General features: G+C 47.5%; 1 protein-coding gene across 1 annotated transcript in view; it reads right to left on the bottom strand.

Moving 5' to 3' along the window:
* Positions 1-19,638: 19,638 nt before the first annotated feature.
* Positions 19,639-26,165, bottom strand: part of PPAP2B (phosphatidic acid phosphatase type 2B) — a 57,419-nt gene continuing 50,892 nt past the window's right edge. The window contains exons 5-6 of the mRNA XM_009884809.1: positions 25,192-25,368; positions 19,639-19,817 (exon numbers count right to left, since the gene is read on the bottom strand). Coding sequence (XP_009883111.1) covers positions 19,692-19,817; positions 25,192-25,368 — 303 coding nt within the window. The 3' untranslated portion in view covers positions 19,639-19,691. The remainder of the gene's footprint in view (positions 19,818-25,191; positions 25,369-26,165) is intronic.

Here is a 26,165-nt window from a genome sequence, read left to right as displayed (position 1 = left end):
GGGAGACCTCGCCCAGGACCTCTGCTTTGGCACCCACCCATGAGAGCCCACGTGAGGCCTGAGGAGGGACACCACCATTAAAATCCATTAGAACTTTTAACTGAAAGAAATTGGGTGCCGTAGTATTGATCATTGCCTTTCTCTCAGGCAAAACTCCTGCTGGGAGCACCCAAAAGTTTGTCCAATCTTGTATTGCTACATCAGAGTGCCCGCTAACAGAAGAATTAAACCAGACAGTTGCATAAATGTGGATTTTCTTGCCCTGAATCTGTTGTTTCAGTTCGCATGATTCTTTGAATGATTCCACTGGAGCCTGTAAATAACTTTCCCCCCCACCCCCACCCCATTATTACCCTAATAATTCTCCTGAGATTGAAAATGTGTTTATTTTGACTCAGAGATTGTAAAACCACAGGATTAAAACAAGTTCAGGCTGCCAGCACTTTATTTAATTTCTTGTTCTTTTGCTGAAGCTCTGAGAATAACTTCTGTTTCCTGCCGAAGAAGGAAACAGTGTTTTCCTTGACTTATGTAAATATGACTTCCCTGCTCATACATTTTCCCACTGCTGGAAATAGGCACAAACCTTCCCAGTGCCTGAAGTTTTGCAGCCCGTGTATAAGATTTTGCCCCATGCCCAGTTGACCACGGTCTGGTTTGGAGGGGTTGGATTTTCCCCAGACAGAGGTTAAATCCTTACAGGCGTGCAGAGGCTCGGCAGAGCGAGAGGAGGTGCCCGCCGGCTCTCGGCAAGGACCAGAGGGCTCTGACTTCATTTTGACCTCCTCTGTGTTCATTTTTTTTTTTTTTTTTCTATGATTTAAGTCATTTGGCCGTAACGTATAATCAAGACTTCCCTTACTGAGAGGAGCTGCAGCAAGAACAGAGGGACTAAAATATAGGCTAGCCATGTAATGGGAGCGTGTGAATGTGGGATGGGAAACGCAAAGGGGAGGATGGGGAGGCAGAGATGCAGTATAAAAGCAGCGCTGACATCGGGAGCTATTTCTTTGGCATGTATATAATCATACGGTAATATCCAGTTGGCAGAACGTGGTTGAGCGTTTCAAACAAAGGAAACGGCCGGTGCCTGGAGCTCCTCTGCATATTTATTACATCAACATAATGATACAGAGAAATAAAAGAGAGGCAGAGGCTGGCATTACCAGCAGATAAGTGTCACTGCTACTGTGTGTATCACGGCTGGGAACGTGCCTGGCTCGGGCTTGGTGTGGAGGCCAGACTTTGGAGATGAAGTTGGTGAATTATTGAGGGTTTAGGAAAGCACACTTTAAAAATGACATTTTTCTGGGGTGAGCATCTCAGAAGTTCGACCCATTTTGCTCCCCAAGGAAGAGGGCAAGAGGTGGCGCCATCACAGCTGGCCCGTCCCTGCAGCAGGGAAAGGGCTGCTGATGGCAAATCAGTCTTTCGTTGAGCCAGCAGAAACAAGGCCAGGGCTGGAAGCTCAACCCAGATAAAATCAGGCCGAATGTGAGGTGGAAATGTTAAACCATTTCTAGTCATGAGCCTTTCTAATGGCTGACTGTAAAGACTGCTCAGGGAAGCAAGGTGCTTCTCGGGGCATTGAGGCTGGGATTTTCACTCAAAGACATACTCTAACGCAATCAGGGAATTACAGGCTTGATGCAAAGATTATACAACTTAATTATCTAGCCTGTGTTATGCAAGAGGCCAGGAAAGATAACATTCCTGCCAGCCCTTTAATCAATGATGCGCCTGTCTGCAGAAGCACTGAGCCATTTGGGGCTCCCTCAGTTTTGGGGGGTCCTGCTGCAAGAAGCCTGACTTTCCCAGGGGAGGTACCAGCTGCTCCTGGGAAATCCAGCATCTTCCAAGGTTTCTCCATCTGTCTACCCAGAAATTAGGCCACTGCAAATTGCTGTTCACTTCTGAAAATGGTGTTCCCATCATTGCATCGACAAACGAACTCTTGATCGAGAAAACTTAAACCCCTAGGAACCCTTAAACCCCCACTTTTTCCGTGAAGACAACTGCTTTCCTATAGCTTGGCTCTTTCATACAAAGATTTCCCAGAGTGCTGTCTCCATAAATGAATCTTTTCACCTGAGGAAGACATCTATCTGCTTCCTTACCATTTCTCTTCTCACTGCACTCCCAGCTATCTTGCAGTTATTTATCTATTTATCTTTTTTTTCTTCTCTTTCTATTACTGCTGAGGTGATGGCAATTCCCTGTAACAATATAATCCTAGGCAATTTATCATGATAAGTCTGTTCTGCTAATGCGATGGAGTCCCTGTAAACTAGAATAAAAAAATTTGCAGGCAGAAAAAATCAGTGTAAGCCATATAGATCTTGTACACTACTGCAGCTGAAGAGCTGACGGGGAAAAGCTCGCCTGCTGCTGATAATCAGTGCAATGTATCGCTGCTGTGGTCTACTCATAACCCCTGAAATGAGGTTTTAATTCCTGAAGTCTTGCACAAACAAAAGAGTTGCAGAGAGAGAGAGAGAGAGAGAGACACAGGGGTGCGGGGAGAGGAGCAGTGACCTTTGCAAGTGAACTCCCAAGGAAAAACCAACGTGCCTCAGCCTTAGCCTGATTTTTTTTCTTTTTTTTTCTTTTTTTTTTTTTTCCAAAATGAAGTTGGCTGTTGGAAACCCAGAAGCACTGGCTGTCAGACACCGGCCAGATCCTGCGAGCTTTGTTATTCCAGTGCTTAATCCCAGATGAGGCCAAGTCACACTCAGATTTTAGAGAGGGTGGTTGGGTTTGGGTCCTCATTGCTCTGCAGTGTATTTCTGGCTGCTCAGCGGCTCGAGAAGCTCTGACCACCCAGTACCCCAGAAAATGTAAAGAGGTGGCCAAGGTGATAAGCAGGTTTTATTGCTGGAGTAAACCTCAGCCATACTCTGGGCCTGCCGTCCCTGTGCAGTGCACAGATTTCTTTACAGGATCTCCTTTGTCCAGAAGACTACAGATAAAAACATCCAGAAGGGATAACAGTAAGGCACATTATCCCATATATATTATATATGTTATGCATATTCTATATCATACATCATGCATGCAGTATTATGATGACCACTTTTCTTTTTGATGGTGATGATCCACAAAAAATAATTAAAAAAACCCAATGATTCCCCAACTTCTCTGCATCTTCTTCTTCTTCTTCCTCTTTTTTCTCTTGCTCGGGAAAATGTGCGATGCTGTGGCAGGCCGAGGCTTCGGTCTGGGGTTTGTTTTCCCATCATTTTGCTTTTGCCATCTTCTAAAAAGCCATTTATTTCCCCCTTGCTCCCTTTTGTCTGGGCTGCTTGTCACAAGCGCTGTTGCCCAACGTCCCCCCACCTCTGTGGCAGAAACTGCCGTTTGCTGCTCTCGTTATTGTGTGAGATCCCGCACTTCTGAGCACAAACAAAACAAAAAAAAAACACACACCCAAGTTGCCGTCTCTGGCTCTGAGCTTTTCCCCAATCAGCTCCCTGTCTCCGCCGAGAGCACTCCCATTCCAGTCCTCGCTGGAGCTCCTCGGGGTACGGTTGCAAGCGCCAGGGATAGACACATGTTTCCCATTACATGCCTAAGTCTTCGCAGAGCCCTGGTGACAAGAGATCTTACAAAATAGCACTCGGTGGAAAGGGGCCGCAGGTCGGGGAGGGACTGGCTGGTTAGAGGGGCAGATTCACAGGAGGGAACCCCGTTATTGATAAAATCGGGAGGGTGGAGAGGGGATAACAGCGAAACTCGCAGTGGTTAATTTTAGCAGAAACAGACAAAAATGATTAACTTTATAAAACGCTCTCCCAAGCTGGCCAGGTCTGGGGATATGTTGTTCACAGCATTTTTTTCAAATCCATGCTATATCATACGAAGCTGCTGCAAGAAAGAAAAACAAAACAAAAAAAAAAAACCAAAAAAAGAAAAAAACCCACCCAACACCTCTGTTTATATAAATGACTTGATTTCACCCAAGAGTCATTCTCAGCACTGCTCTCACACGCCACTGTCCTGTTCCCTCACCCGGCTTGGAAGCAGTCCCTTGTTTCCAGGGTTGTGTTACAATCCCATTTGTTTCTCACTATAAAACCAGCTCATTACGTGGCTCTTCCCATCCCTGCTGTTACAATACAGTATGCAATTTTGCATTTGCTTATGACACACCATGATCCGAGCAATATAAATATCATGGCTGATCTGGTGTTAATCATCTCGGTCCCGTCTGATGGGAGGGCGATTGAAACTGCACTATAGCTCTGCAGGTTATTCATAGCATCAGCTCACTAATTTTTACTGGAAGACATTCGCATCTGAATGACATGTTTATTGGAACTTCTTTTGCAGTCAAAGAGAGTTATTGTGGGTATGGGCTAAATGCATTCAGCCATTATATTCTGCAAGCCGCAGTTAAATGCCAGACGCGGGTTGAGCTGGATTTGAACAGCCTATCTATAAAATCGTCCTCGTGTGTCACCAAAACAGACTCGCTAAAGAGCTTACAGGCTTAATATATTAACCTAATACATTAGCTCTTAGCCTAATATTAAAATAACAATAATTGTCAGAGGTACAACTGTTGCGGCCAAACAGAGCGCGCTTGGAAAACGCAGCACTCGAAGGGAGCGGGTCATCAGCCAAGAGAAATAAATTACCTTCAGTTCCCAGCACACCAGCTGTATCTAAATCAGCTTAAACATAGGACGTCCGCAGCCTGGTTTTATCTCCTTGGAAGCGGAGGAGGGTTTGCGGTGCCGCTTGACGGCAGGTAGCCATCTGGGGGCTTCGCTTTGCAGCATCCTCTGGGGATGGCAATCACCTGTCAGGTCGGAAAGCCTTCACCTCCCAGACCTGCCGGCCCTATCTCCAAGGAAATCTGGCTTCTTTTCCATTTTCTGCCTCCATATCAGATCCTAAAGTACATGGCGGTTGCTTTGCGTGACAGTGTCCTCTCCTCCAGCTCTGGCACTGGCTCCCTGGGCAGCTGCTGATGCTCTCAGCCCGGCTCCTGAGCCACCCCGAAATTCCACCACAGAGGGGACTCATTTGGGAAGTGAAGTCAATGCAAAGACCCTTATCTTTGCTAGTTTTTATAGCCTAAATACGTGCTGTCATGGAGAACTGGTATTTAGATGGGCTCCATCGGAAAAGAGACTCCCGACACTTTCCCGCCGTGATGGTTTTATTAGGCACATTAACACCTCCATGCCGGATCCTCCTGCGCTGAGGGCCAGCGGCCCCACTCGGGGTGGGATTTAATTCCTCTCTCCGCCCTTGGGAGCTGTGCAAAACAGAAAACAACGCACGTTTCAGGTTCGCTGGGGACATGAAACTTGGCGAGTCTTGCACAAAACGCGGCGGAGACACAAATCTGTCCCGGGAGCTGCCAGCAAGCGCAGCCCTGGCTCCCCCCAAATAATCGCTGTTACGCCTCGCAATAAAATGCTCTGTTGCTTCTGAAGGACACGAGGGGGTTTAGCCTCCAGTTCAGGATTTTGGTTTGAGTTTGTGAGCCTGAAACCATTTGCCTTACCGTAGGACAGCTGTTTTTTGGGGGAAAAAAAAAAGAAAATTAAACCAGCGCAAAGCACAGAGTACAACAGAGCTGATAATTTGGCTTTTGTTGTGAACCTGCCTTTCCTCAAATGCAAAATTGTATGAATAGAAACCAACCAAAAAAAAATTTAAAGTTGCGAAGTGCACCTTTGTATTTAAAAGAAGCTGTGATGCCAGTCTGTCTTTGGTCCTTAATTTGAAAAGCCCTAATTTTTTAGGGAATACGCCTGTTCTAGTGAAGGAGGCCAGGACAATAATAGCAATAAAAGCTTTCATGGACTTGATTCAGACAACTATTAAATGAAGTGTAGACTCTCAAAATTATGAGAAATAACTTCTTTCCATCTTTGAGATCTCAGTTCCTTGCTGACACCAAAATGTGAATCAAAAACTGAAATAATTCCCAGTGGGTTATTTTTGCTGAAACTTTGCACAACTACAGGCAAAAGCCCAAAGCATTGCTGAATACAAAACACAAATGACTTTATGCATTATAAACCACTCCAGCTCAAGTATTGAGGAACTGCTCAGAAAGAATCAAGAGGAGTATTTTTGTTGGTTCTTTTTTTTTTTTTTCAAGAAGGCAACATTTCTTATTAAAAAAAAGTTGCTATTTTTCGCAGACCTCAGTTTTGGAATGAAACTGGAGTCTGATTAAAAGTGATGTGAAATGAAAAAATACAGTTGGATAATACAATATCAATGTCTGTCTTTAGAGTATAAAGCAGAGGACAAGTTCAGAGGCTCATTTTTTCTGGTTTTACTCTCTTTTTTTTTTTTTTTGGAACTCTTGTTAGAGGGAGTGACAGCAGAAAGAGGCCGTGCAGGTCTTAAATGGGCAGGAAATTTCCCACATGAGGACAGGCAGAAAAATTTGCTGAGGCATCAAAACTTAGCTCTGCTCACCGGGAAGTGGATGTGAGACCAACACCTTTCAAAGCTTTTAGATAGGAAGAGAGCTTGTGTCTTGTCCCACAACTGGTCACAGTCCAGACATTGGGGGTTATCAGCATTTTAAATACTTTTTTGAGAAATCGTGAAAGCAGGAGTCTGCTGGCATGCAAGATGGTTAGCTGCTATGTATTTTGGCTCGCTGAAACCTGTGTATGTGAGCGACCCCGACCAGCTGCACCATGCTGGTGAGACCATGACTAGAAGCTCATCAGGGATGGGGAGATTTGGCCATGAAGGACTTACAGAGGTCTGGGGTTCCTACATCTCTGTCGAGGGCCTTTGTGGCTAAATAAACACATTTTTGGACCACAAAGTAGCTTATGATGTCAAGAAACCTTTCTTCAGGAGAGCTTTGTTAGCTGGTTCCCATTAAATGTTTCTTTTTGGAGAAAACAAAGAAAAAATAAAAAACAAAGCAGAAGTGGCTCAACCAAAACTTCCCAGCTATCTCCTCACCGTAAGATTTTGGGCAACCTCATGCTAATCCATTTGGGAGAGTAGGTCAGTAGCTATGGCTTGTCCTTGGAATAAGGTTCCATGGGGATCCTAATTCCTGTACCCCACTCACCTGACCCCTAGTTTGGGATAAACAAGGTGTTTGCCTTCCCTGCACCTCATTTTTCTCTGCTGGTAATAATGGGAAGTGATGATTGCTGCCTGCTTTGATGAAGTCTCCTGGGATCTACGAGTGAAAAATGCAGTGTAAATGCAAGGAGTATAATTATTATTATCACCAAAGAAGCTGCCTGGTGACCTTGGAGCTGGTTTATAGATTCATAATTGGTTTAGATCGAAATGGCGATGAGGCAACATGTTTAAACATGCCATTGCTTTCTCAGTATACCCAATCCAGTCTCGGGGGACAGTAAATATTGCAAGTGTGGTTAACCCATGTTTCAGGACACTGTGATATCTTCGCCTTTGATAATCCTCTGAGCTCCAGCTGCCCCAGTGATGCCGGGATTTGGAAATTCCCAGTCAATGCTCATTCTCTCAAAGAAGTCAGGTTAGTTTTCAGCCTATGTTTTGCTACAACCAATTGTGTGTAGACCTCAGGAACGAGAACTAAATACTATTTGACATTTACGGAGGGTATTTAATTTCAGGAAGAGCCTGTGTGCATAGTAGAATCACACAGCAATGAAGAGCCCCTTCCAGCTTGAAAAACAGCTGCTATTTAATATTATGTTATCACTTTACGCTGCCCTCAAAAATAGAAGGTGAGGATTCAAACGCTGCATCCTGTAAAAATTACAGGAGAAGCCCTTACAGGCTGAAAGCCATTTTCCAAACGGGAGTTTAGCTGTAATTATGGGTCAAACAAGTCCTCTAAAGTAAAAAGTCCCCTTATTTAATGATGTGACACAGCATCGCTGTAGGGGCTTTGCTTTTCAGTAGTTTTTTTTTCTACCTCTCATTTATTAAACTAATCTGGCCAGAAGGAGAAAGCAACACAACCATGGGGAGGGCTATAAATCTTCCTGCTTTTGAGCAGAACTTGAGCCCTAAGTAAAGAGAGGTTGGGAAACCACTTCCTCCGTCAACAGGTTATTCCATAATTATCCTCTCCTGGGCTCTCTCCACCTTCCCCTGCAGCCCGTAGCCGGAGTTAGAGCCAAGATCCTGGGCAGAGTGGACACACCACCAGGCCCCCTGTTTCCCAGCGTTGCGCAATGCAGTCTCTATCGGTGTCCTCAGGATCTTCCCACAGCTGAGACAAAAGGTCTGGGGTTATTTGTAGATGTCTATAATTTGCGGGGTCCTCCCTTCGTTTGCTTTGCTCTTAAATATAGGACTGGGAGTCGTCCCTCTTATTGCTTGATGTTTCCTGTGTACTGAGCGTGCTGTCAAAACAAATATTCCCCTACCCTTGTTTACCACGTTCAAGTCTTTGGCATCTCATACATCAGGCCCGGCTTCCTCCCAGCTCCTTATAATCACAATCGCCTGAATAGAAGCTATTAAAGGCTTTTAGCAGTCCTTTTCCTCCCAAGAAAATGAACCCAATCTCTAGGATGTGACATTCGGCTTCTTTTCACGAAAACAGGGGTGAGAAATCTACTTGGCCACTTGGTAATATCGGGATCATCTGTCATTAACTTCCAGCCCGTCCCCCTGTAGCCAAACTGGCTCCTGGCTGGTTTCCTCCACGGATATTTAAAGACTATCGTAGTATTTATCTCTCCTTCCTTTGCTATTTGTGTGCTAGATCCTTGGGCTGGTGTTTCATCGCTGTTTTTGTCGCTTTTCCCATGTTTCAGCAATAGGCAGTGCTTGCTCCCGAGGTTGTGGGTAGAGGAGGAGACCTGTGGATGGGCTGTACATCCTGCAACTGGTCCCAATGTCCCACCTCAGGTGGGGATGGGGTTTCCCATGGGTCCAGCCAGCGGACCTGGCCTGTGCACCGACCGTTTCACACCAGAGCACAACCTCTGTGATGGAAACTATTGAGCTTAGGCTGAGTTTTCTCTCCTTTAGGACCACAGGCTCTTCTGGACTTGTGAGCTGCAAGGGGACAAACCTGATGATTTACCCACTAAGCCACATAGGCCCCTCAAACAGCCCCTTAATGTGAAACATGTGCTGCTGAGCCCCGGCAGTTAGTTCTCACTTCGGCTTAGCCCCTGTTTGCTCAAATGCCAAGCGCATTCGGACAACAGAGATTTTTCCGGTAAGGAAAGCAGCATTCCTGGAAATCCCGCCACTGTAAGAACACGCTCTCTCTGCTGGCACTTATTTTGACTCCGGTCTGAGTTATTTACAGAAGGCGAAGGACGTTTTGCTTGACTTCTATCTAATTATGATGGGCTTATGCAGATTAAGCGTTATATGACTTATGCTATTTATGGCCAGCACGGTGTGTCGGGAGCAGAGTGTGGGTGCAGCGCGCAGGGCTTACACTCAGGACGTGGGGCCCTTACATAAAACCTTATTCAGACCCCTTGCTCCCAGTTAGCACCAACTCCTGTTAAAATCTGCAGGAGCAGAGCACCGAAATAACCTCGTAGAGCATCGGCGAGATTCACGGAGACCTTTAGGTGCTCAGCAGGTGCCGCACAGCAAACTGCGTGGGAAACCAGAGCTGGGCAACTTGTACCACTGGAGTCATTTTAATTCCCATCACTTCATTATCGTTGCCATCTTAACTCCCACTTTTCCTCCCAGCATCGCTCTAGGGAGAGGAAATAGGTCGTCACAACAAATATCACCTTCCCCGGAGGTTTTAACACAGGGGTGGCTGCATCATTTCTAGCACCTGCTAAGCCCTTAGGAGCGATTAAAGCTCAGGGTGCCTGTACAGCTCTGGGGGACGGAGCCGGGTAACCTCTGCTAACGAACCTGGTGGCCATGCCAGGAGCACTGAGTTTTACCGAGCTGAGGAGCAAGGCTCCAGGCAACGTCTCACTGGTTGGTAGGCAAATGCACTTGCACAGATGCTGCCTCGGTGAACACGAGCTTGGCTCACCACACTTCTTCGACCCCGGCCGGTGGGTTGGCCAGGAGCAAGCCGTGCCACTAGACTGACTTAAAAATAATGAATCTTCTTTTGCTGCTGGTACCATCTCTTGAAGTACTAAAGAGAAGAAAAACATGCTTTGAGATTGTAAGTGATGTTGGAGCCAAGGATGCTTCTTCTGTGCTTAATGCCTGCAACTATGTGGGGCTGCACTGTAGACGGGCAAATAGCCTTGTACAAAAACGTTTCACATTTCCTAATGGGCATTGTTTGGAATTTCCCATTCCATGAAAAAAAAAAAAAAGTTAATGTTTTGATTTTCTGTCTTAATTCAGAAGGAAAATACACAGTAAAATATTGGAATTTCTCAAGGGCAAGCCCATACTTAAAGCTGCTTTAATAAAGCGAGGGATGGCAGGAGAAAACCCAAACCTTTTTGGTAACTAGAAATACCAGCAGATCGGCTTCCTCTGCACAAGGTTACCTACCTTGGCTGGTAGTGCGGATGGGGGAAATACCGTACAGATGTCCCTTCAGGATACACTTCCCTCTGCCTCCTGACACCCACCCGTTTCCTGGAGTACCCAAACCCAACCATGAAAGGTTTGCCATGGGCAGAGAAGGGCAACTGCCTTAGAGCCAAACCCATCTCCGTGCCCCGACCTCACCCCGCTTCTGTCCACCTTGGCACCCTACAACTGGTTTTACCCCTCTGTGTTCTTAAGCTCATTTTCTGTTTAATAAAACCCTTGATTGTCTGGCTTTTGTCTGAAAAAAATGTATGCATTTTCCCTATAACAAAAACTGAAGCGCAGCAACTGCTGTGAGGTGCAGCAACTCCTGTGAGGTGCAGCACCCCAAAAGGTCTCCCCTTCCCCGCTGCAGCGGTGGGTGTAGGGGCAAGCGGAGCTCAATCCATGCAACTTGTTCCCTTCTGTACTTAAGCAAAAATAACTGCTCGTAAATATAACCAAATTGGGAGAAAACGTCCTGAGGCAAACTGGAAGCTCATTACATATCCTGTGCTGGAAGTGTTTGTGTTAGGTTTCCATTAAAGCACAATGTGTATTTTGGGAGGTTGGCTACGGGCGGCCTGCTCTTTCCCGAACCCTCTGGCTCCTCGCAGAGGTGCCAGCCTGTCGAAGCACCGCTATGTGCTAATATCTTCTCCCAGAGAGGTCTGGCGGGTGGTTCATTAGCTTAAGCCCTAATCCACGCTGCCTCGTACTTATTTGTACGGAGACCTGCTCTGCGAGAAAGCTACTTTCCATGCTCTGTCCTCTGAACAGTTAATCCACCTGCTCGGTGCCTGGCCTGGCCCACTTCCCCAGGGAACTGCTCCCTTCACTGCAAGATAAGACACGCAGGGCTTAATGCCTCCAGTAAGCTTGCCTTCTTTATTCAAATCTTCCTGCAAGAGCTTAGAAAGGCAATTGCCTTCCCGTCTTCGCCGCCGGTTCAGACAAGGAGCAGGCACGGAGTTATTTGAATATTTTGTCCTTAATAAATAAGACTGAAGATGTAACCCTCTGCCTAGCATCACTCCCCTCACCCCTCCGGCCTATTAGCATACAGTGGGTGGAAAGTCTTCGGCAGCCTTTTGTTCATCTCACGTTCGCCGGTGTCTGCGCAGTTATGCCTTATCAACCCGGCGTGCTGCTCTTTGCTTTCAGCAAGGTCAAATCTGCATTCAGCTTTGCTCTGGTTCTGCTGGTATGTCAGCCGCAGCGCAAGAATTTAGCATAGAGGTAACTTCCAGTTCCTTTGTCGCTCCTTTGGAAAGCTGAAGTGATTATAGATTGTTGTGCTGTGTGAATTTTAAGCTACGTGATTGGCATGGATTGGCATGGATATGGAGATGGATTGTCATGGACACGAACATGGATTGTCAGTCCATGACAAAACCATCTCTCCAAGACTTCTTAACCCTCCAGCTTCACATCACCCCAAGGAGTCATGTCCAAAACTCTAAGGCTTTTGCCACGTGTACCTTAGCCAACAGTGGCCCAATTCACACGCCTAACAGCATCGCTCCTGGTGTATACCAAGTATAAAGGGAATAAGAAGTGACTTACCCTCCAAGCTCAGAAATGCTGCCCACCCATCACCGCTGCTGGAAGAAATGCGTCTTACACATTGGCACGGAAGTCATTAACATTCATTTTGAGAAGAGGCCTCTTCTGCAGCTACAGACAACCCCACGAGAGAGGGTTATCTGTTTTTCAGAAGTACCCTGAGGTCTAGAAGATGAGATGCCTGACTGAAGAAGGCATGAAGGAGGGCGAAAGCTATCAAGCTGCCGTTGTCCCAGGGCCAGGAAGGTGGAGGGGTTAAGACCTGATAAGGAATCTCTCCTCTTGGAGAGCATCAGATTAAATCTGACCTACAAGCAGAAGGTGCTCCTATCTGATCACTTGCACAAAGAAAATTTGGTCCCCAGCTAGTCCCTTCCCCACTGATTTTGTGTTAAATTGCCGCCTTACGTCCTTGAAGGGGAAGAAAAAACCTGAGCAAAAAGCGAGCAAGCTTTAAATTTGGAAGCGTTATTTTATGAGCAAATCCCATGAAAAGTTAACCAGGGGATTCAGCTATGGGAAAATGGCATGATTTAATAAGAGCGAGCTTTTTTTGATAATAGAAGCAAAGGGATAAGGGGCATGGGAACGCAGAAGCAGTTAGTAATGAAAAACAAGGGAAGTATTAATAACACGCTTTTAACAGCAAGGCCAACGAGCCAGTGGGATGGCTGGCCAAGGGATGTGGTAAATCCGACACAATTTGGCACCTTTACATCAAGCCTGGCTGTCTTTCTAAAGGACACGCAGTACCTCAGTCGTGGGCTACAAGGTTAAACGCAAGAGCTGCTGGATGATTTCTAAGCAAGGGACTTCCCTTGCTGGCCTCGGCATTGATTCATCTGTTTACGGTCGGCGCTGGTGACTCTTGGAAATGGGTGGGTTGAAAGCGCCACGTCTAACCGGCCCAGCCTCGCACCGCATCCATTCGAGGGGACGCTGAGGCTGGCTCTGCCGAAAAGAATGACTTCTCTTGAAGTAAGGAGTGTTTTTTCAGCTGCAGTCGTCTCATCGTTTAGAAGCAAAACTTTCATAGGCTTTTTCTAGTTTTTATTATTTTCCCATAGAGAGAAATACTTTGTAAAGAAAAAAATCAAAGCAAACCCCAATTTTTTTTTTTTTTTTTTTTTTAAAAAAGCGTCAATGGGCTTTTTCCCCCCCTCTCTAAGCCTTGGTAGCTATTCCTCCTTTAGTCTAAGCAAGGCTTATATCAGTTGAAGTTATACTTGTGCTTACTTGACTTGAGGTAAACAGGACTAATCCTGCTTAAAACTGAACTAAGAATATCTACACAGTTTAATGAAATGGATTAAAATTTTACCTCATATTAAACATCAACAACTTTTCTTGTTCAGACAAGTGCTGGGAGGCTGGAGCAATGTTATTCATTTGCCTTCAACATCACTAAAATTTCTTTGAAAATAAGCAAATTATGCACTTGTGCAGAAGGCAGGTCCCTTTGAAATGGTGCTCACGGGAGACCTGGCTCCCTTCCTCCACTGGATAAAAAAAAGGGGTTTTTTTCGGTTTTAGATTTTATATTCTTTTATTTTATTTTATTTTTTTATTTTATTTTATTTTATTTTAATGTTGTTGTATGTTATTTTATGTTATTTTTTGTTACTTTATTTTTTATATTGTATTTTATTTCTGAGTTCCTTATTAAAACAGCACGGTTCTTCCTGTTCCATTCATGATGTTTCTTCAGGGGAAAGATCAGCCCAGCGTGAATTAAATGCTCCTTTATTTAATTTATATCTCAGGCTGACCTCAGCTAACATGCACTCACACCACACACCTGGAAATGGAGATGTCAAAGTGTGGCTGGAAAGCCAAGCTTTTCACACCAGTTCCTGTACAAACCAAGAGATGGCTTTGTTTCTTTTTATTCATTTTTCAAGTGGGAAAGAGAAGTCACATTATTTCAAGTTTTGGTATAATTTTAATCACTTCAAAGAGCTCAGGAGCAGGCTGAATTCCCCTCAGTTCCCATTTCTCCCACCCATAGATGTGTGTGTACGCATATTTTGGTGTTTCGGTGGTTCTCATTCTCAACTTTCTGCTGACACGTGGAAACACTAAAAGGTGTTTTTCTTAAATAATGGCCCATTGTTCCTGCTGGTTATGAACCCTTCGCATCAAGCGAGATCAAACCCTGCGGAGTTCATGCCTTTAAACCCCGCAGATGCTGATGCCTTTGCCACCAGCAGTGAATTAGCTGGCAGCCTCGCGCTCCACGTGTCCCGAAACACAGCGCTGAGAGTCACCTGATGAGAGATAAAAAAAAAAAAACAAAACAGCCAAGACGGTTATTTTCTGGGTTAAAGACAAAAATTAAATGCTACGCGAGGTTGCGCCACTATATATTAAAAGCAGCGTTGCCTGCGAGCTACCGCCGCGGTGGCAGTCGGCGGCTCTGGAGCAGGGCAGGAACTTGCAGAACGAGACTTTCTAAGGAAACCAGGAGATTTTCCTGGTGACTTCGCTCCCTTCTAGCTACAGATAGGATGGGGCGGGGATTCATCACAACCAGTCTGGTGACTACGACCCAAACACATACATAGGTGTAGTCTGTGCCCCGAGGAAATTATAACTCAAGACAAGCTAACGCAGGCACTCCCGCACCGGCTGGTGCCAGTGGGGGTGGCGTGCAAAGGCGATAATTGAAAGTTGTTGGGTTTTGGGGTTTGTTTGTGTTGGTTTCCTCCTCCCCCCTCCCCCGCTGAGTCAACAGGAGATTGTTTTCTACCTCCTGCTTCCTTCGGGGAAGGGGACAGCTTCTGTTCAACCTCCATGTCGCTTGGTAAGAGAAGCAGTTGGCCATCAGGGTTGTGTCGGGACCGTCATCCAGCAGCCAGGGGACAAGGGTGGGAAAATCTGGAGGAGATGGGCAGTGGCCCCTGTCTGTGGGCAGTCTGCGGACCGTGTTTACAGAAGCCAGGAGGCCAGTGATTCACTTCATTCATAAAACCTGAACCTCTGATCTGGTCTCCAGAGGTAAAGGTAAGCCCAAGGTAGGAATCCTTTTGGGAGGAGAGCAGTGGGTGAAGGCAGAGGGTGTGTCAAGAGGAAGGGGACGATGAGGGAGAGCAGAAATGCAGGTGATGTGGGGTTCCGGCTCCAGGAACAGACGTGCTGTACCCCAACCGTGGACGTGGGCTTGACATCAGCCCTCCAGCGCTGCAGGACCTCAGCCCGAGATGTCCTCTAGCTCCTCGGCTGAATGCTAGTTTCATCTCCACAAACAGCTGGATGAAAACTTCGGACACCCAAAACAAGGCAGGTTTGGAACATGAGAAGAACAGGTCTCTGCTTGCGGGATGAATCTCCTCCCTCCCCCTCCCTTGATTGAGAACTTCATATCTGAAAATCATTGAGCAGAAGTACAACAGCTTCAGCCTCTGAAGGCTGCCAAGCATTCTTGCTGAGTGAAGCTGTTTAGGTACACCGAAACATGGCCGAACCTGGGGGTTGCGTAAACCTTTCTTACCCTGGAACAAAAGACCTGCTCCCATGGCAGTCAGGTGCACGCACGAATCCCTGCCTGTGAAAACATTGTCTCTGCCCCAAAAGAAAAGACAGGTTTGACCAGAACGGCCCCTTGTGCAGAAAGGATCTGCCAGCCAGGCCCCAGCATCAAAGGCAGATGCTGCACTGGGTGCTCCACAGCCTCCGATTAGCATTGGCAGGAGCAGAGCCCAGGTTTTGCAGCACTAAAGGCCACAAACGGCATCCAGCCTCGGGCTCCAGCAACGTGCCTTGTTTGCATGGACGCATCTCACTTTCTTCATCCATCTCCCTCGCTGGGATAGCTGCCGAGAGCAGCAGCGTGCCAGAGCAGCACGTGAACCGTCAGCTTCCAAGTCTCCTGGTTGTCCAGCATCCCTGCTGGCGTGCGCTTGCGTTGAAGGACAGACATCACAGCGGCACCAGGCGCAAGCTCCAGCTGCACATGCAGGCGCTGCTCGGGGACCGCTGGCAGAAGCGGTTGCCTCGGGATCCCAGCGCTCTTACAGGTTTGGGTTTGTTTTTTGTTTTTTTTTTCCATTTCACCCATTTCTCTTTCACTTCCTTCCTGCCCCGCAGGAAGCGATGGCAATAGATATGCCCCGTCACCGTGCTCACGGCTTGCGGTACCTACACCTCCGCTCCTTTGGCTTTCACTTCTCTACGGGGTTTCATCGAAACGCTCATTTAATATCAGTGCTCATTCCTCCTAAACATTTACTCCACGCTCTGCTCACCTGGAAAGGTCTCTGTGCCCCATGCCACCACCTATCGCCTGCTCCCATCCATGCCTCCAGCAATTATCATTCCCTTTTAATTGATTTCCCAAGCAGTCGGCAGGGGTGACCCCATCAAAGCCGCAGCGCCGTGGACACAGGCTGCCGTGTGAAGCCGCCCTCACCCTCCCAACCTGGGGACGCGGATGGGACCGGACAGCACTGGGAAGGCGGATGGGAAGTGGAGGAGGAAACAACGACACTAAAACCATCGCTCAGCCAGAAATAGGACTTGGCGCTGCTGATGCTCAGCCCCGCACCGTAACGCTCAAGCCTGTTGCCTTCCACAAATTTATCCGTGGCCTTTCCCCCCCTCTTCCCCCACCTGACCCACACATCCTGAGCGAGGTCCCACAACTCGCCAGCCCCGCAGCCGCCGGCTCTGCCCTGGCTCTTATCGCCTCTTGTGCCATTTCCCTTCTTGACGCCTCTCCAAGCCCTCCTCTTTCACCCAGACATCTGTATTCCTGTTTTCTTCCCCGTAGCTGGGGCTTAAGATGCAAAGCAAACACTTTCCTCAGCCCAGCGCTCGCTGCACCCCAGCCAGCCCCGCACGTGAAGGGGTCCCCAGGTCCAAGCTCCTGCCAGGAACGGGCAGACACGGGTTACTTACACCCAGGTGGCATTTTTAGGAGGTAAACTGAGGATTATGAGTCTGTCCTCACAGCCATGGCCCTGAAGCTAAAGTCTTACCTCTACAACACACTCGAACCCCCAAAGGCTTTCAAATCACGCGCGGCACCATGAAAACTCCCTTTGCATTTGGGACAGGTGCAGGTTTACAAAGTTTTTCCACGCGTAATAAAGTATTACTACTAATTAGGATAATAATAGCAAGTGCTAGCTGACTTCTGCCTGCTTAATTTCCACCTGCTATTTATTTGCAGTTTGATGTGGTATTCGCTTCCTGTCATGCATTCTTGCAAATTATTTCTGTGCCGCGTTATCTTGCCGATGCGGTTCACCCAAGGAGTGGCCGAAACGCAGCTCTGACCGTGTGTCACCACCGAGAAGTTCATTTTCTTCTAGAGGAGGAGGGAAAAAAAAATAAGTATAATAATAAAGAAAAAAAAAAAATCAAGGCTGCCTTGTAACTGTATGCTCTGCACATGTGCCTATCTGAGCACGTGTTGTTGTGGGCTTTTTTTTTTTTTCATCTCTTCTTTTCCCCTTCCACCCACATCTTTGCAACCCAGCGAGCTGCAAGATTTTTTTGTTCAGCTGCAATATGTCTGTTTTTCATGGAAAAAGTGTTGGTGCAGCATAGTTGTGAGAGCTCCAAGGCAGGGGTTCTCCAGGACACTCGGCCTGTAACTTTTCACACTATTTCATTTCAAGACTATTTCTTTAAAGCTGATAATATTCTCAAGAAAAAGGGATGCCCTCAACAAAAAGGGATTTGCTCAAAGACCAGGCATAGTCAAGAGCAGTTCACTGTGAACCCACCAGTGTCCCCATCACACCCTGCCCAGCCAGGAGCTGGTGGGACCACCCATCAGAAGTGGCATCGGGTCCCTTTGTACCCAGATGCCCTCGTGTATCATCAAATCCCAAAGGGTGCCCCCCCCGCCAATCAAGGGCCCTATTTCTCCCGCTGAGGAAGGTCAACCCGAAGGCAGAAGGCAACTGGCACGGGGATGTTTAGTTGTGTTATGAGCTTTTATTTAAAAAGCACATTTATACAGCAATAATTTCGCAGATACAAACTTCAATTTTGTATTCTACAAAAGTCTTTGAATATTCTTCTCTTTACAAAATGGAACATTACAAAAATACAGACAATTTAATATGATTTTTTTTATACAAATGTCTCTAATTGTAGTTATTTTCATTAAAATATTACTACCACAGAACTACAATATTTTAGTCGACTATAAAAAAATTAATCCAATGCTTTTTTAAGCAGCAAAATGTAAATAACACAGGTCAGGACACAGTTTATAGTCATAGTGGATATATCTAAAATTGTTTCAGAAATAATATTTTACATAGTTAATTTTTAAGGTTTTATACATTATTTATATAATATTTATATATAAAAAAAATCATAGCTTGCTATAGTTGAAATGATAGGACGGATTCTGTAAGAAGGATGTGCAAATGGCCGTTCTGCATGCTTTGCGGGATCCCTTTGCAAATGCGCTCTGTGAAAGGGCTGCAAACCAAGAACCTGTGGTTTCCGGGCAAAAAAAAAAGTAAAATTAAAAAAAAAAAAATAAAAATCACACTCGATATAGGCACAACTGATTTACCACTGGTGTCACCGAGCGGAGCACAGGACCTGGTACCTGCCGTGGCGTGCACCGGGGTGCCCAAGGGGAGGAGGAGGAGGAGGAGGAGGAGGAGGATGGGGATGCACAAACCGACTGACACCCAGGCTGGGACGTGCCGCCCAGCAGCCCGTCCCGAAACTGCAGAATAAAAGTTTCCCCGGGACTCAGCCCCGAGGTTGTAGTGCGAACGCGTCTTCGGCAGAGCCACCGCTACCCACTTGCGAACCACCAGCTCCTGTGGGCGCACAGAAAATCTGCTGGGATTTATTTTGATTTTTTTGAGAAGGGGGGGCGGGAAATGGAAGGATGGAGGATGCTCTTTTCATGAAGGACCATTTGTGGGGGCTGCGCAGCCCTGGGGGATCAGGCGGGAGGAACCCTCGCCAGGGAACGAGCGGAGAGGAAGAAGTGTGGCTTCTCTGCACGGAGGATGGAGTTATTCAGCCTCACTGCGCGTCTTAGGACTGCTCGTTAAAGGCGTGTAGTGTGAACAGAGACCCTTCGGAGATCTTTGACTGGGCAAGCTTCTTCTAAACTAAGTCACAGTATGGAATAGAGGAGGCAAAAATAAACTAGTATCAAAAAAAGAGAAAAAAAAGCAACTCTTACAAACCAATCCCAGATCTTGACTCAGTGCTGTTTCTCGTATATAGTGCTATACAATTTAGTTGTGAGTTGTTTGGTTTTTTTTCTCGCAGGCATTGGAAATCTTCATAGTAAAAACCCCTAAGATGCCCAGCTTTCCAAAAATCCCTTAGTGTTCATTAGGCTATGAACAATTTGGCGTTCACTACAACATGAACACTCAAACCAATTGCACATCCAGAACTCTGGCACCTCTCTTTGTTTGTTCGGTTTTTGTATTTTGTATTTTTTTTTCCTTTCTCATTGTCGCTTTTGACTTAGTTGACCACCACCCCTTTCATCCAAATGTCGCAAGTTGAAAAGACCACAGAGTAAGACTTTACTGGTCGGGCAAGAAAGTCTCTCCCTACATTCTACTGTCTGATGAGATTTGAGAGCAGCAGGTAGTTGCTGTCAGCAGTCATTTTTTGCAAAAAAAAAAAAAAAATTAAAATAAAATACAACACCCATCCGATTTCTCAAAGGTCTACACCATGTTGTGATGGTTATTCCGCTCAATGATGTCCACAGGTGAAAGGATCTCCTTCCGGATGGGTGGTGGAGGCAGGCAAGTCTTTGTCTTGGGCTTGAAGAGATCTGAGACGTAAAACACCTGTAGGAATAAGTGGAAAAGGCAAACTTAGCCACGCTGTGTGACGCTTTGTTCAAAAATTTGATTTACAGAATATATACATTACTTTAATTTGAAAAAAATAGTGCTTTTTGGGCTATTGAATGCCTGCCCGTAACGCCGGTAACTGTGAAATCCCAAGCGCCTGCTACCACCTGTCTGTACAATGCAGAAAAAGGCTCAGACCTCGCAAAACACGGAGTAAGAACATTACAGAACAATTTCATCTCTCATTGCGTAATCCCTGAGCGTAATGCCCAAACCTCTGCTGATCAGGTTGAAAAGTCAGGAAACAGATAGGTGGCCCACACTCCAATAAAATAACAAAGGTCTCCACAGGGCCGGCCTGACTCATGCTGAGTGGTTTTAGGGATGGAGTTGGCAAGAAACAATTCATTCAGCCAAACATCAGGTAGGCAATTAAAAGCTTTCAAAGCAAAGCTGTGTTAAAAGCTATCAGCAATGAGTCAATGGTGAGTGATGCTCTCCTCTTGCCCCACCAAGGCACCGGTACGGAGCCGGGGTTTGGTCCTGAAGCCAAAGCCTAAGGAGAAGAGGAGCTATTCCTGACTATTTCTTCCTAAATATCCCGTGATGTAACCCCTCTCCCGGATGTGAAAAAGCCAACGCTTGGCAATTTCGGGAGGTAGCAACACAATAAGAAACAAAGTGCTGGGAGGAAACTTCCACATCCTCCCTTGGCAGCCACCGCACAAAGCTTATCGGTCCTCCAGGACTGGGGCGCACTTTCTCCCTTGCCAAACCTCAGCCCCGCGCCAGAAGGGAAAAGAGTGAGACAGCACGGATCCTCTGGACGGGGCAAAAAAGGGGCGAGAATTCCTTATTTTGTTAGCTGGCACCAAAGCCTCAAACTTTGGTCCTGCTGCCGACTGCCTCTGCCAGCCCAAAAATTTATCGGGTCACCTCAGACATCCTTAAGCACCAATAATTCGGACTGAGCTGTGGGTTCGCCGAGCTGAAGCCTCAGGAGGAGCCGCACGTGCGGCTGTAGGAATTAGCAGCACATTTTGAGTTTTCTCCCACAGTACTTGGATGCAACATTTAAGCAACAAGATAAAGCAGGGGAAAAAAAAAAACCCAAAACACAAGTCCAAGGTGCTCAAAGGAATAATATTAGGTTAGCACCTCCTGGCTGGGTAACACAGGGAGGGAGCCAAGGTTTTCCCCATCTGCATCTCCACATTTTCTAGCTACCCAGAGCCCTACACAGCAGATCTAGTTGTCCTTGGAAACAACTTTTGCAAGTCCCTGCCGGCACAGGCAGCTAAGGAGCTGAGCTGGACAGACACTGAACCTGTTGTAAGCGGCAATTTACTCCTACAATGACAATGGGGGGTGCAGGAAGCTGAGCTGTTGTTGCTCAGCTTTTATTGCTTCGTGGAAGAGCAGGGAAGGAGCTAACATATAAACCAGCTCTTTCCCCCCCCCTCCCCCCCCTCAGCATACACATTGGTATCTGGCTGTCGAGTTGTATAACAGAGCGGATAAAGTTGTTTACAGGGCATCCAAGTGGCAGCGTTTGTGCCTTTGGTTAAATAACAGGATCCAGCTGGACCCGTGGAAGATGGCAAGCCGGAATCTGGCCTCTTGCTGCAGCATCGCAGTGTAAAAGCACCTTGAACTGCTCCAGCAATCGTTTTCTTTTGGGTGATTAATAACTGTAAAACTCCTGTTCGGCTGTCTCGGTGCATTTCTGATGCCATCTCGCTCGCTTGCCCACCTCGGAGAGCTGGATTCAATCAAAAAGATGTCCGATTTCTGCACCAAGATAGCCATGACAAATCAATTTATGGGAGGAGATTGCCGAGTGCAAGAAGCATATGGGGATTACACTGAGTCTGGTCCTCATTTTGGACAGGAATGAGTTACGGTGGAGTGTCATCCTGGGTATTTTAGCTTTTACTATGCTGCTCGCTGCTTTTCAGGGTTTAATTCAGAGACTGGGTAAGAGGTTTCAGTTCTCTTGAAACTGTATTTCACTTTAACGTGGCTGGAGGTTATATAAACACTTATAGGAATCATGAAACGTGATCTTCGGGGGTTAAAACAGTGTGTTAAATCCTCCTAATGCTTGAACTGTTTAACACAAAAAAGGACTAATAAATGTGCAAAGTTTTTCACTTGGATTAGCTCCATTTCCTGTAGAAGGTGCTCTCCACCCATAAAGAAAACTTGACAGCAGAAGACTGAGCGCGTATTATACAAAGCAAGCCAGTATCTTATATTGCCACTTAACAATTCCTATTCCTTTTCATTATATTGAAGGAATCCCCAATCACAGAGAGGTTAAAACAACTTATCTAAGCCAACCAGAACCACACTAGGACCACGTCCTTCCAACGCCTCCCCTTTTCTCTCTGTCAGATGAGACATAACCCACACGACGCGTAGCAGGCTGCCTACGAACGGGCTGCCTACGAATGCGCATAAAAACTACTGCCATTTAAGAAAACCTCATCGTATTTCATCCTGGATCCAAGTCCGAATGTTTCGTCAGCTGGAAGCGCTTGACACTAATGTCTTCTACTTGTTATTTCAGGCACTGAAGGACAAACGTGTCTGCTGCAGCACAACCTGGATTTAAGCTCTGGTGGCCCTTGGAGGTGAAACCCACAATTGGTTTCGAGTGAAAATTACAGCCTGATAACTATGGTATTTTAACGGGCCTTGACTACCATCAGAGCGGGCTCTTGAAGGCTTTGCTGGGGGAAGGTTTGCTTGGGAGCACCCAGGGTGGGTTGGAGGTGATGGGTCTCCAGGTCCCTCCCTCTGCTTCAGAGCATCCCATGCACGAGAGCTGGATCCCAGAGCTGGGCAAGGACCCCCCAGGACATAGAATCATAGAATTGTCTAGGTTGGAAGGGACCTTTAAGATCACCAAGTCCAACCATCAACCTAACACTGCCAAAACCACCACTAAACCATGTCTAAAAACATCAGAGAAATTAGTAAAAACTCAGCACTACACCCAGGCCATTTGAGTCTGAGGGACCTAATGAAGATAGATCCCCAGCACATCCAACAAATGGAACTTTCAAATCTATGACTGGTCTCCAGTGTCATACCGGACAAGGGCAAGTCCTTCCTGACCAACCTAGTAGTTACATGCCAGTAATAGCTCTGATATACCAGTAATTTTAGCAAAAAGGTGCTAAACTCTACATTTAATGCAAAATCCAGGGAGTCTCAGGGCAACTCTTCCCCTTGTCCCTTGCTGCCACCTCCCAAAAGGGAGGAAAGTCTGCCAGTCCCTCCTTGGCAATGGCTCATGCCAGCAAAGCCAGGTTTGGGAGAACAAGAACACATTGCTGGTTCTTCTCAAGCTGATGAAACGCGACAAGGATTGCGTTTAAACCCTGACCGAGTCCTAAGCTCTTGCCCAAGATGTCCCCAGTCACCAAGCCATGCCTGCAAAAGGTTTGGAGACGTGGGTTTGGAGCTCCCAACACGAGCCGTCTGGGAAGAGCAGCGCAGGTTGCCCTGGGTGAAACTGGGAAACTCCAGGCAGCTGCTTCCTATGTTGGTTTACCTCGACACAGGAAAACCAGCCCGGCACCGCCACGGCCTCCCCTTCCCAGGACAGCTTCCAGCTGCCGGAGGGGACAGCCAGCCCTGCCGCTCGTCCCGGCCGGGAAGCATCCGGACACCCATCCTGAGTATCCGGAGAGCTATTGTCTTTCTGAAACGGCTGCTGGGATCCAGGGATGGATCGCTTGGTCCCTACTGCCCCTATATATTGCCGTTATCCCACCTCTCAAGCAGACAGAGAGGTAAAATACCCCCTTGTAGAACTGCCAGGGGATGTGCACTTGGTGTCCCGACAAACCCACACGATACAAATTTGGGCACCTGGACTGAGAACGTCGCCCAGGGCCTTTTCTCCCCAGGCTTCCAGCACTGCCATTCCGGCGCTACAGCTGACCGCTGGGATAGGAAAAGATTTCCAGGATTTGGAGAAACACCCTGACAATATTTGTAGGAAGGATGCAGGACGTGTATCGCTGTTGCTGCGAGCAGGAGTCACAGCACACACACTTCTCTAGTTTCCCCTCCCTAAATCTGCCAGCCCCGCGTGGGACGTTGGCATGAGGCAACAGCAAAGCCCAACATCTACTGCTCAGCGAGCTAATAATATTTCAGAAAGACTTCCCGACACTGACATTTTTGCCTTGGCTTTGGAATATTATCAATGAGTGGAAAGTACATAAATAACCTATTTTCCCTCCTTGCAAAATATAATGTTAGCCAACTTAATTCCTTGCCTCCAGGGCTGCTTTACTTTTAGTAGGAAAAAAAAAAAAAAGTAAAAAAAAAAAGAAAAAAAATCAACAAAAAAACATCCCAAGAAAGTGGTAAGGTGTTAAAATCTCGCTTTCAGGAGTTCGTACAGACACAGGAATGACTATAACCCCCCGGCCCCTTTGTTTCCACGCGAGGCAGCCGCCCGACCCGCTGCCCCCCATCCTGCCTGCTTTAAACATTTACATGTGTCACTTCGAGTTAGAGGGCTGCGCCATCAGGTCGCTCTTTGGAAAGCAAAATTGCATGAGAACAAGCCCAGCGGCCGCAAGATGAGTGGGAGATGGCTTTTGTTCACCGTTTTCTCACGAGCCCTTTCGCTACGTTAAAAGCCCATCACTGAAGGAAGGAGTCTGTCTCCCCTCGCCGGGCAGACACCCGCTCCCGGTCCCAGGGGACAGCTTTGGGCCAGATTGTGCAGGGAAGAGCCATAATCCCAACTATCCCAGACTCCCCATTTGGGTTCTGGTGGAAAGCCTTGCTAATGAGCCGGTGCTCGTTACTGAGAGCGGCTGGAGAAGGGAGAGGGAAATACTCTCCCCTTGTTTGAACGCCTTTTCCGTGCCCCGAAATGGCAAAGGGGTCCTTCGCCCAGGAGCCTCCCGGTGCTCAAAGCTGATGGGGTAAAACCCCTAAATGTTGTATTTTTTGCTAAATATGCTGTTTTTTTCACTAGGGGACAAGAAGAATTGCTTCACCCCTCCTGCACAGCAGTGCTACTGCTCACAGGGAGGGGAGAGTGCCGGTGGGTGCCCCCTCCTTTGCCGGGTACCCATCGTAGTACCCATCATTGGGCTGGTAGGGTGCTCCGCTCCCAAACCGTGGTCCAGCCGCAAATGATGGCGTGCACTGTCACACAGGGGTGACACTGGTCCGAGCCCCACAGAGCACACTGCCTCCTGCCACCTCCCCAGCCGCAACTGGGGGTTACCTGAGCTCGCAGCAGCATGGGTGCCCGCTATTTCCCCTGAGACCCCACCACCACCACCACCAGCATCCCTCGCTGCCCTTCCCTTGGGCAGTTTGCCGTACTCACCACGCAGTAAGCCACCAGGGCTCCCTGTGCAAAGCCCGCCAGCACGTCGGTGGGGTGATGCTTGTGGTCCGACACACGGGACAAGCCGGTGTAAAACGCCATCATGATGAGGGTGAACTGAAGGAGGGGACGGAGCAGGCGGGCTCCCTTCCACGTGAATCTGGCCTGCAGATAAAACTGCGGGGAAGAGAGAGGAAAAAAAAAAAATTGTGTTAATTTGAGGGAAGCAAAGGAGAAGTTGGGCAAAAACTGTGCACGCACAGCAGCAACCTCTCTGTGGGGGTGGCCATGGGGTACCCGCACCCCTATGGCTCAAGGAGGAGGGAGCTGTCAAAGAGGAAGGATGCTCTTTGCAAAGTTGTGGCCTCCATCACGCAGAGGGGAGTGGAGCTAGAGGGATTTTTAACCTGTGGAGGGGATGCGAGCCAAGGTGGATGGGTACAGCCCTTCCTCAGTGAGCCAGGGTCAAGAGCTTGGGAAATGCTGCATCCCGGCTCACCCTCCATCCCTGCTTCAGCCGCCAAGTCCATCAAGGTCACGCACAACATCCCATCGCGTCGCATAAGGAAATTCCTCCCTACTGCTATGTAATGCATAGCAGAAGCAAGGTCCCAAACTCAGGGTATGCAGGACCCGCGGCATCTCCCAGAGGAAGCCCAGGAATCAGCGCTGCGTGCCGCACCTTGGGAGCCAGCCCCGAGGATTTCCAGACATGGCCGCAACCGCTGATGATGTGGATGCAAAAATACAACCCTCCAACGTTGCCACCACGCTTCCCAGCCCGAGCCCCGGGCTTTGCACGGGCACGGGAAGTCGCTTCTACCCAGTGAGGGAAAAGCAAGGTCCCAGCTTGACCCGAAAAGATGAAGCTGACGTGACGTCAAATGGACATTGTCCCTTTTTCGTGACTATCTCGGGCCCGTTTCCGTTTCGGCTGGCGGGCACGGCCCGGTCCTCGGGGGACCCGGGCACCC

The sequence above is a fragment of the Charadrius vociferus genome, unplaced genomic scaffold (genome assembly GCF_000708025.1).
Source record: "Charadrius vociferus isolate BGI_N301 unplaced genomic scaffold, ASM70802v2 scaffold163, whole genome shotgun sequence".
NCBI lineage: Eukaryota > Metazoa > Chordata > Aves > Charadriiformes > Charadriidae > Charadrius > Charadrius vociferus.
This window is presented reverse-complemented; position numbering and strand designations above follow the sequence as displayed.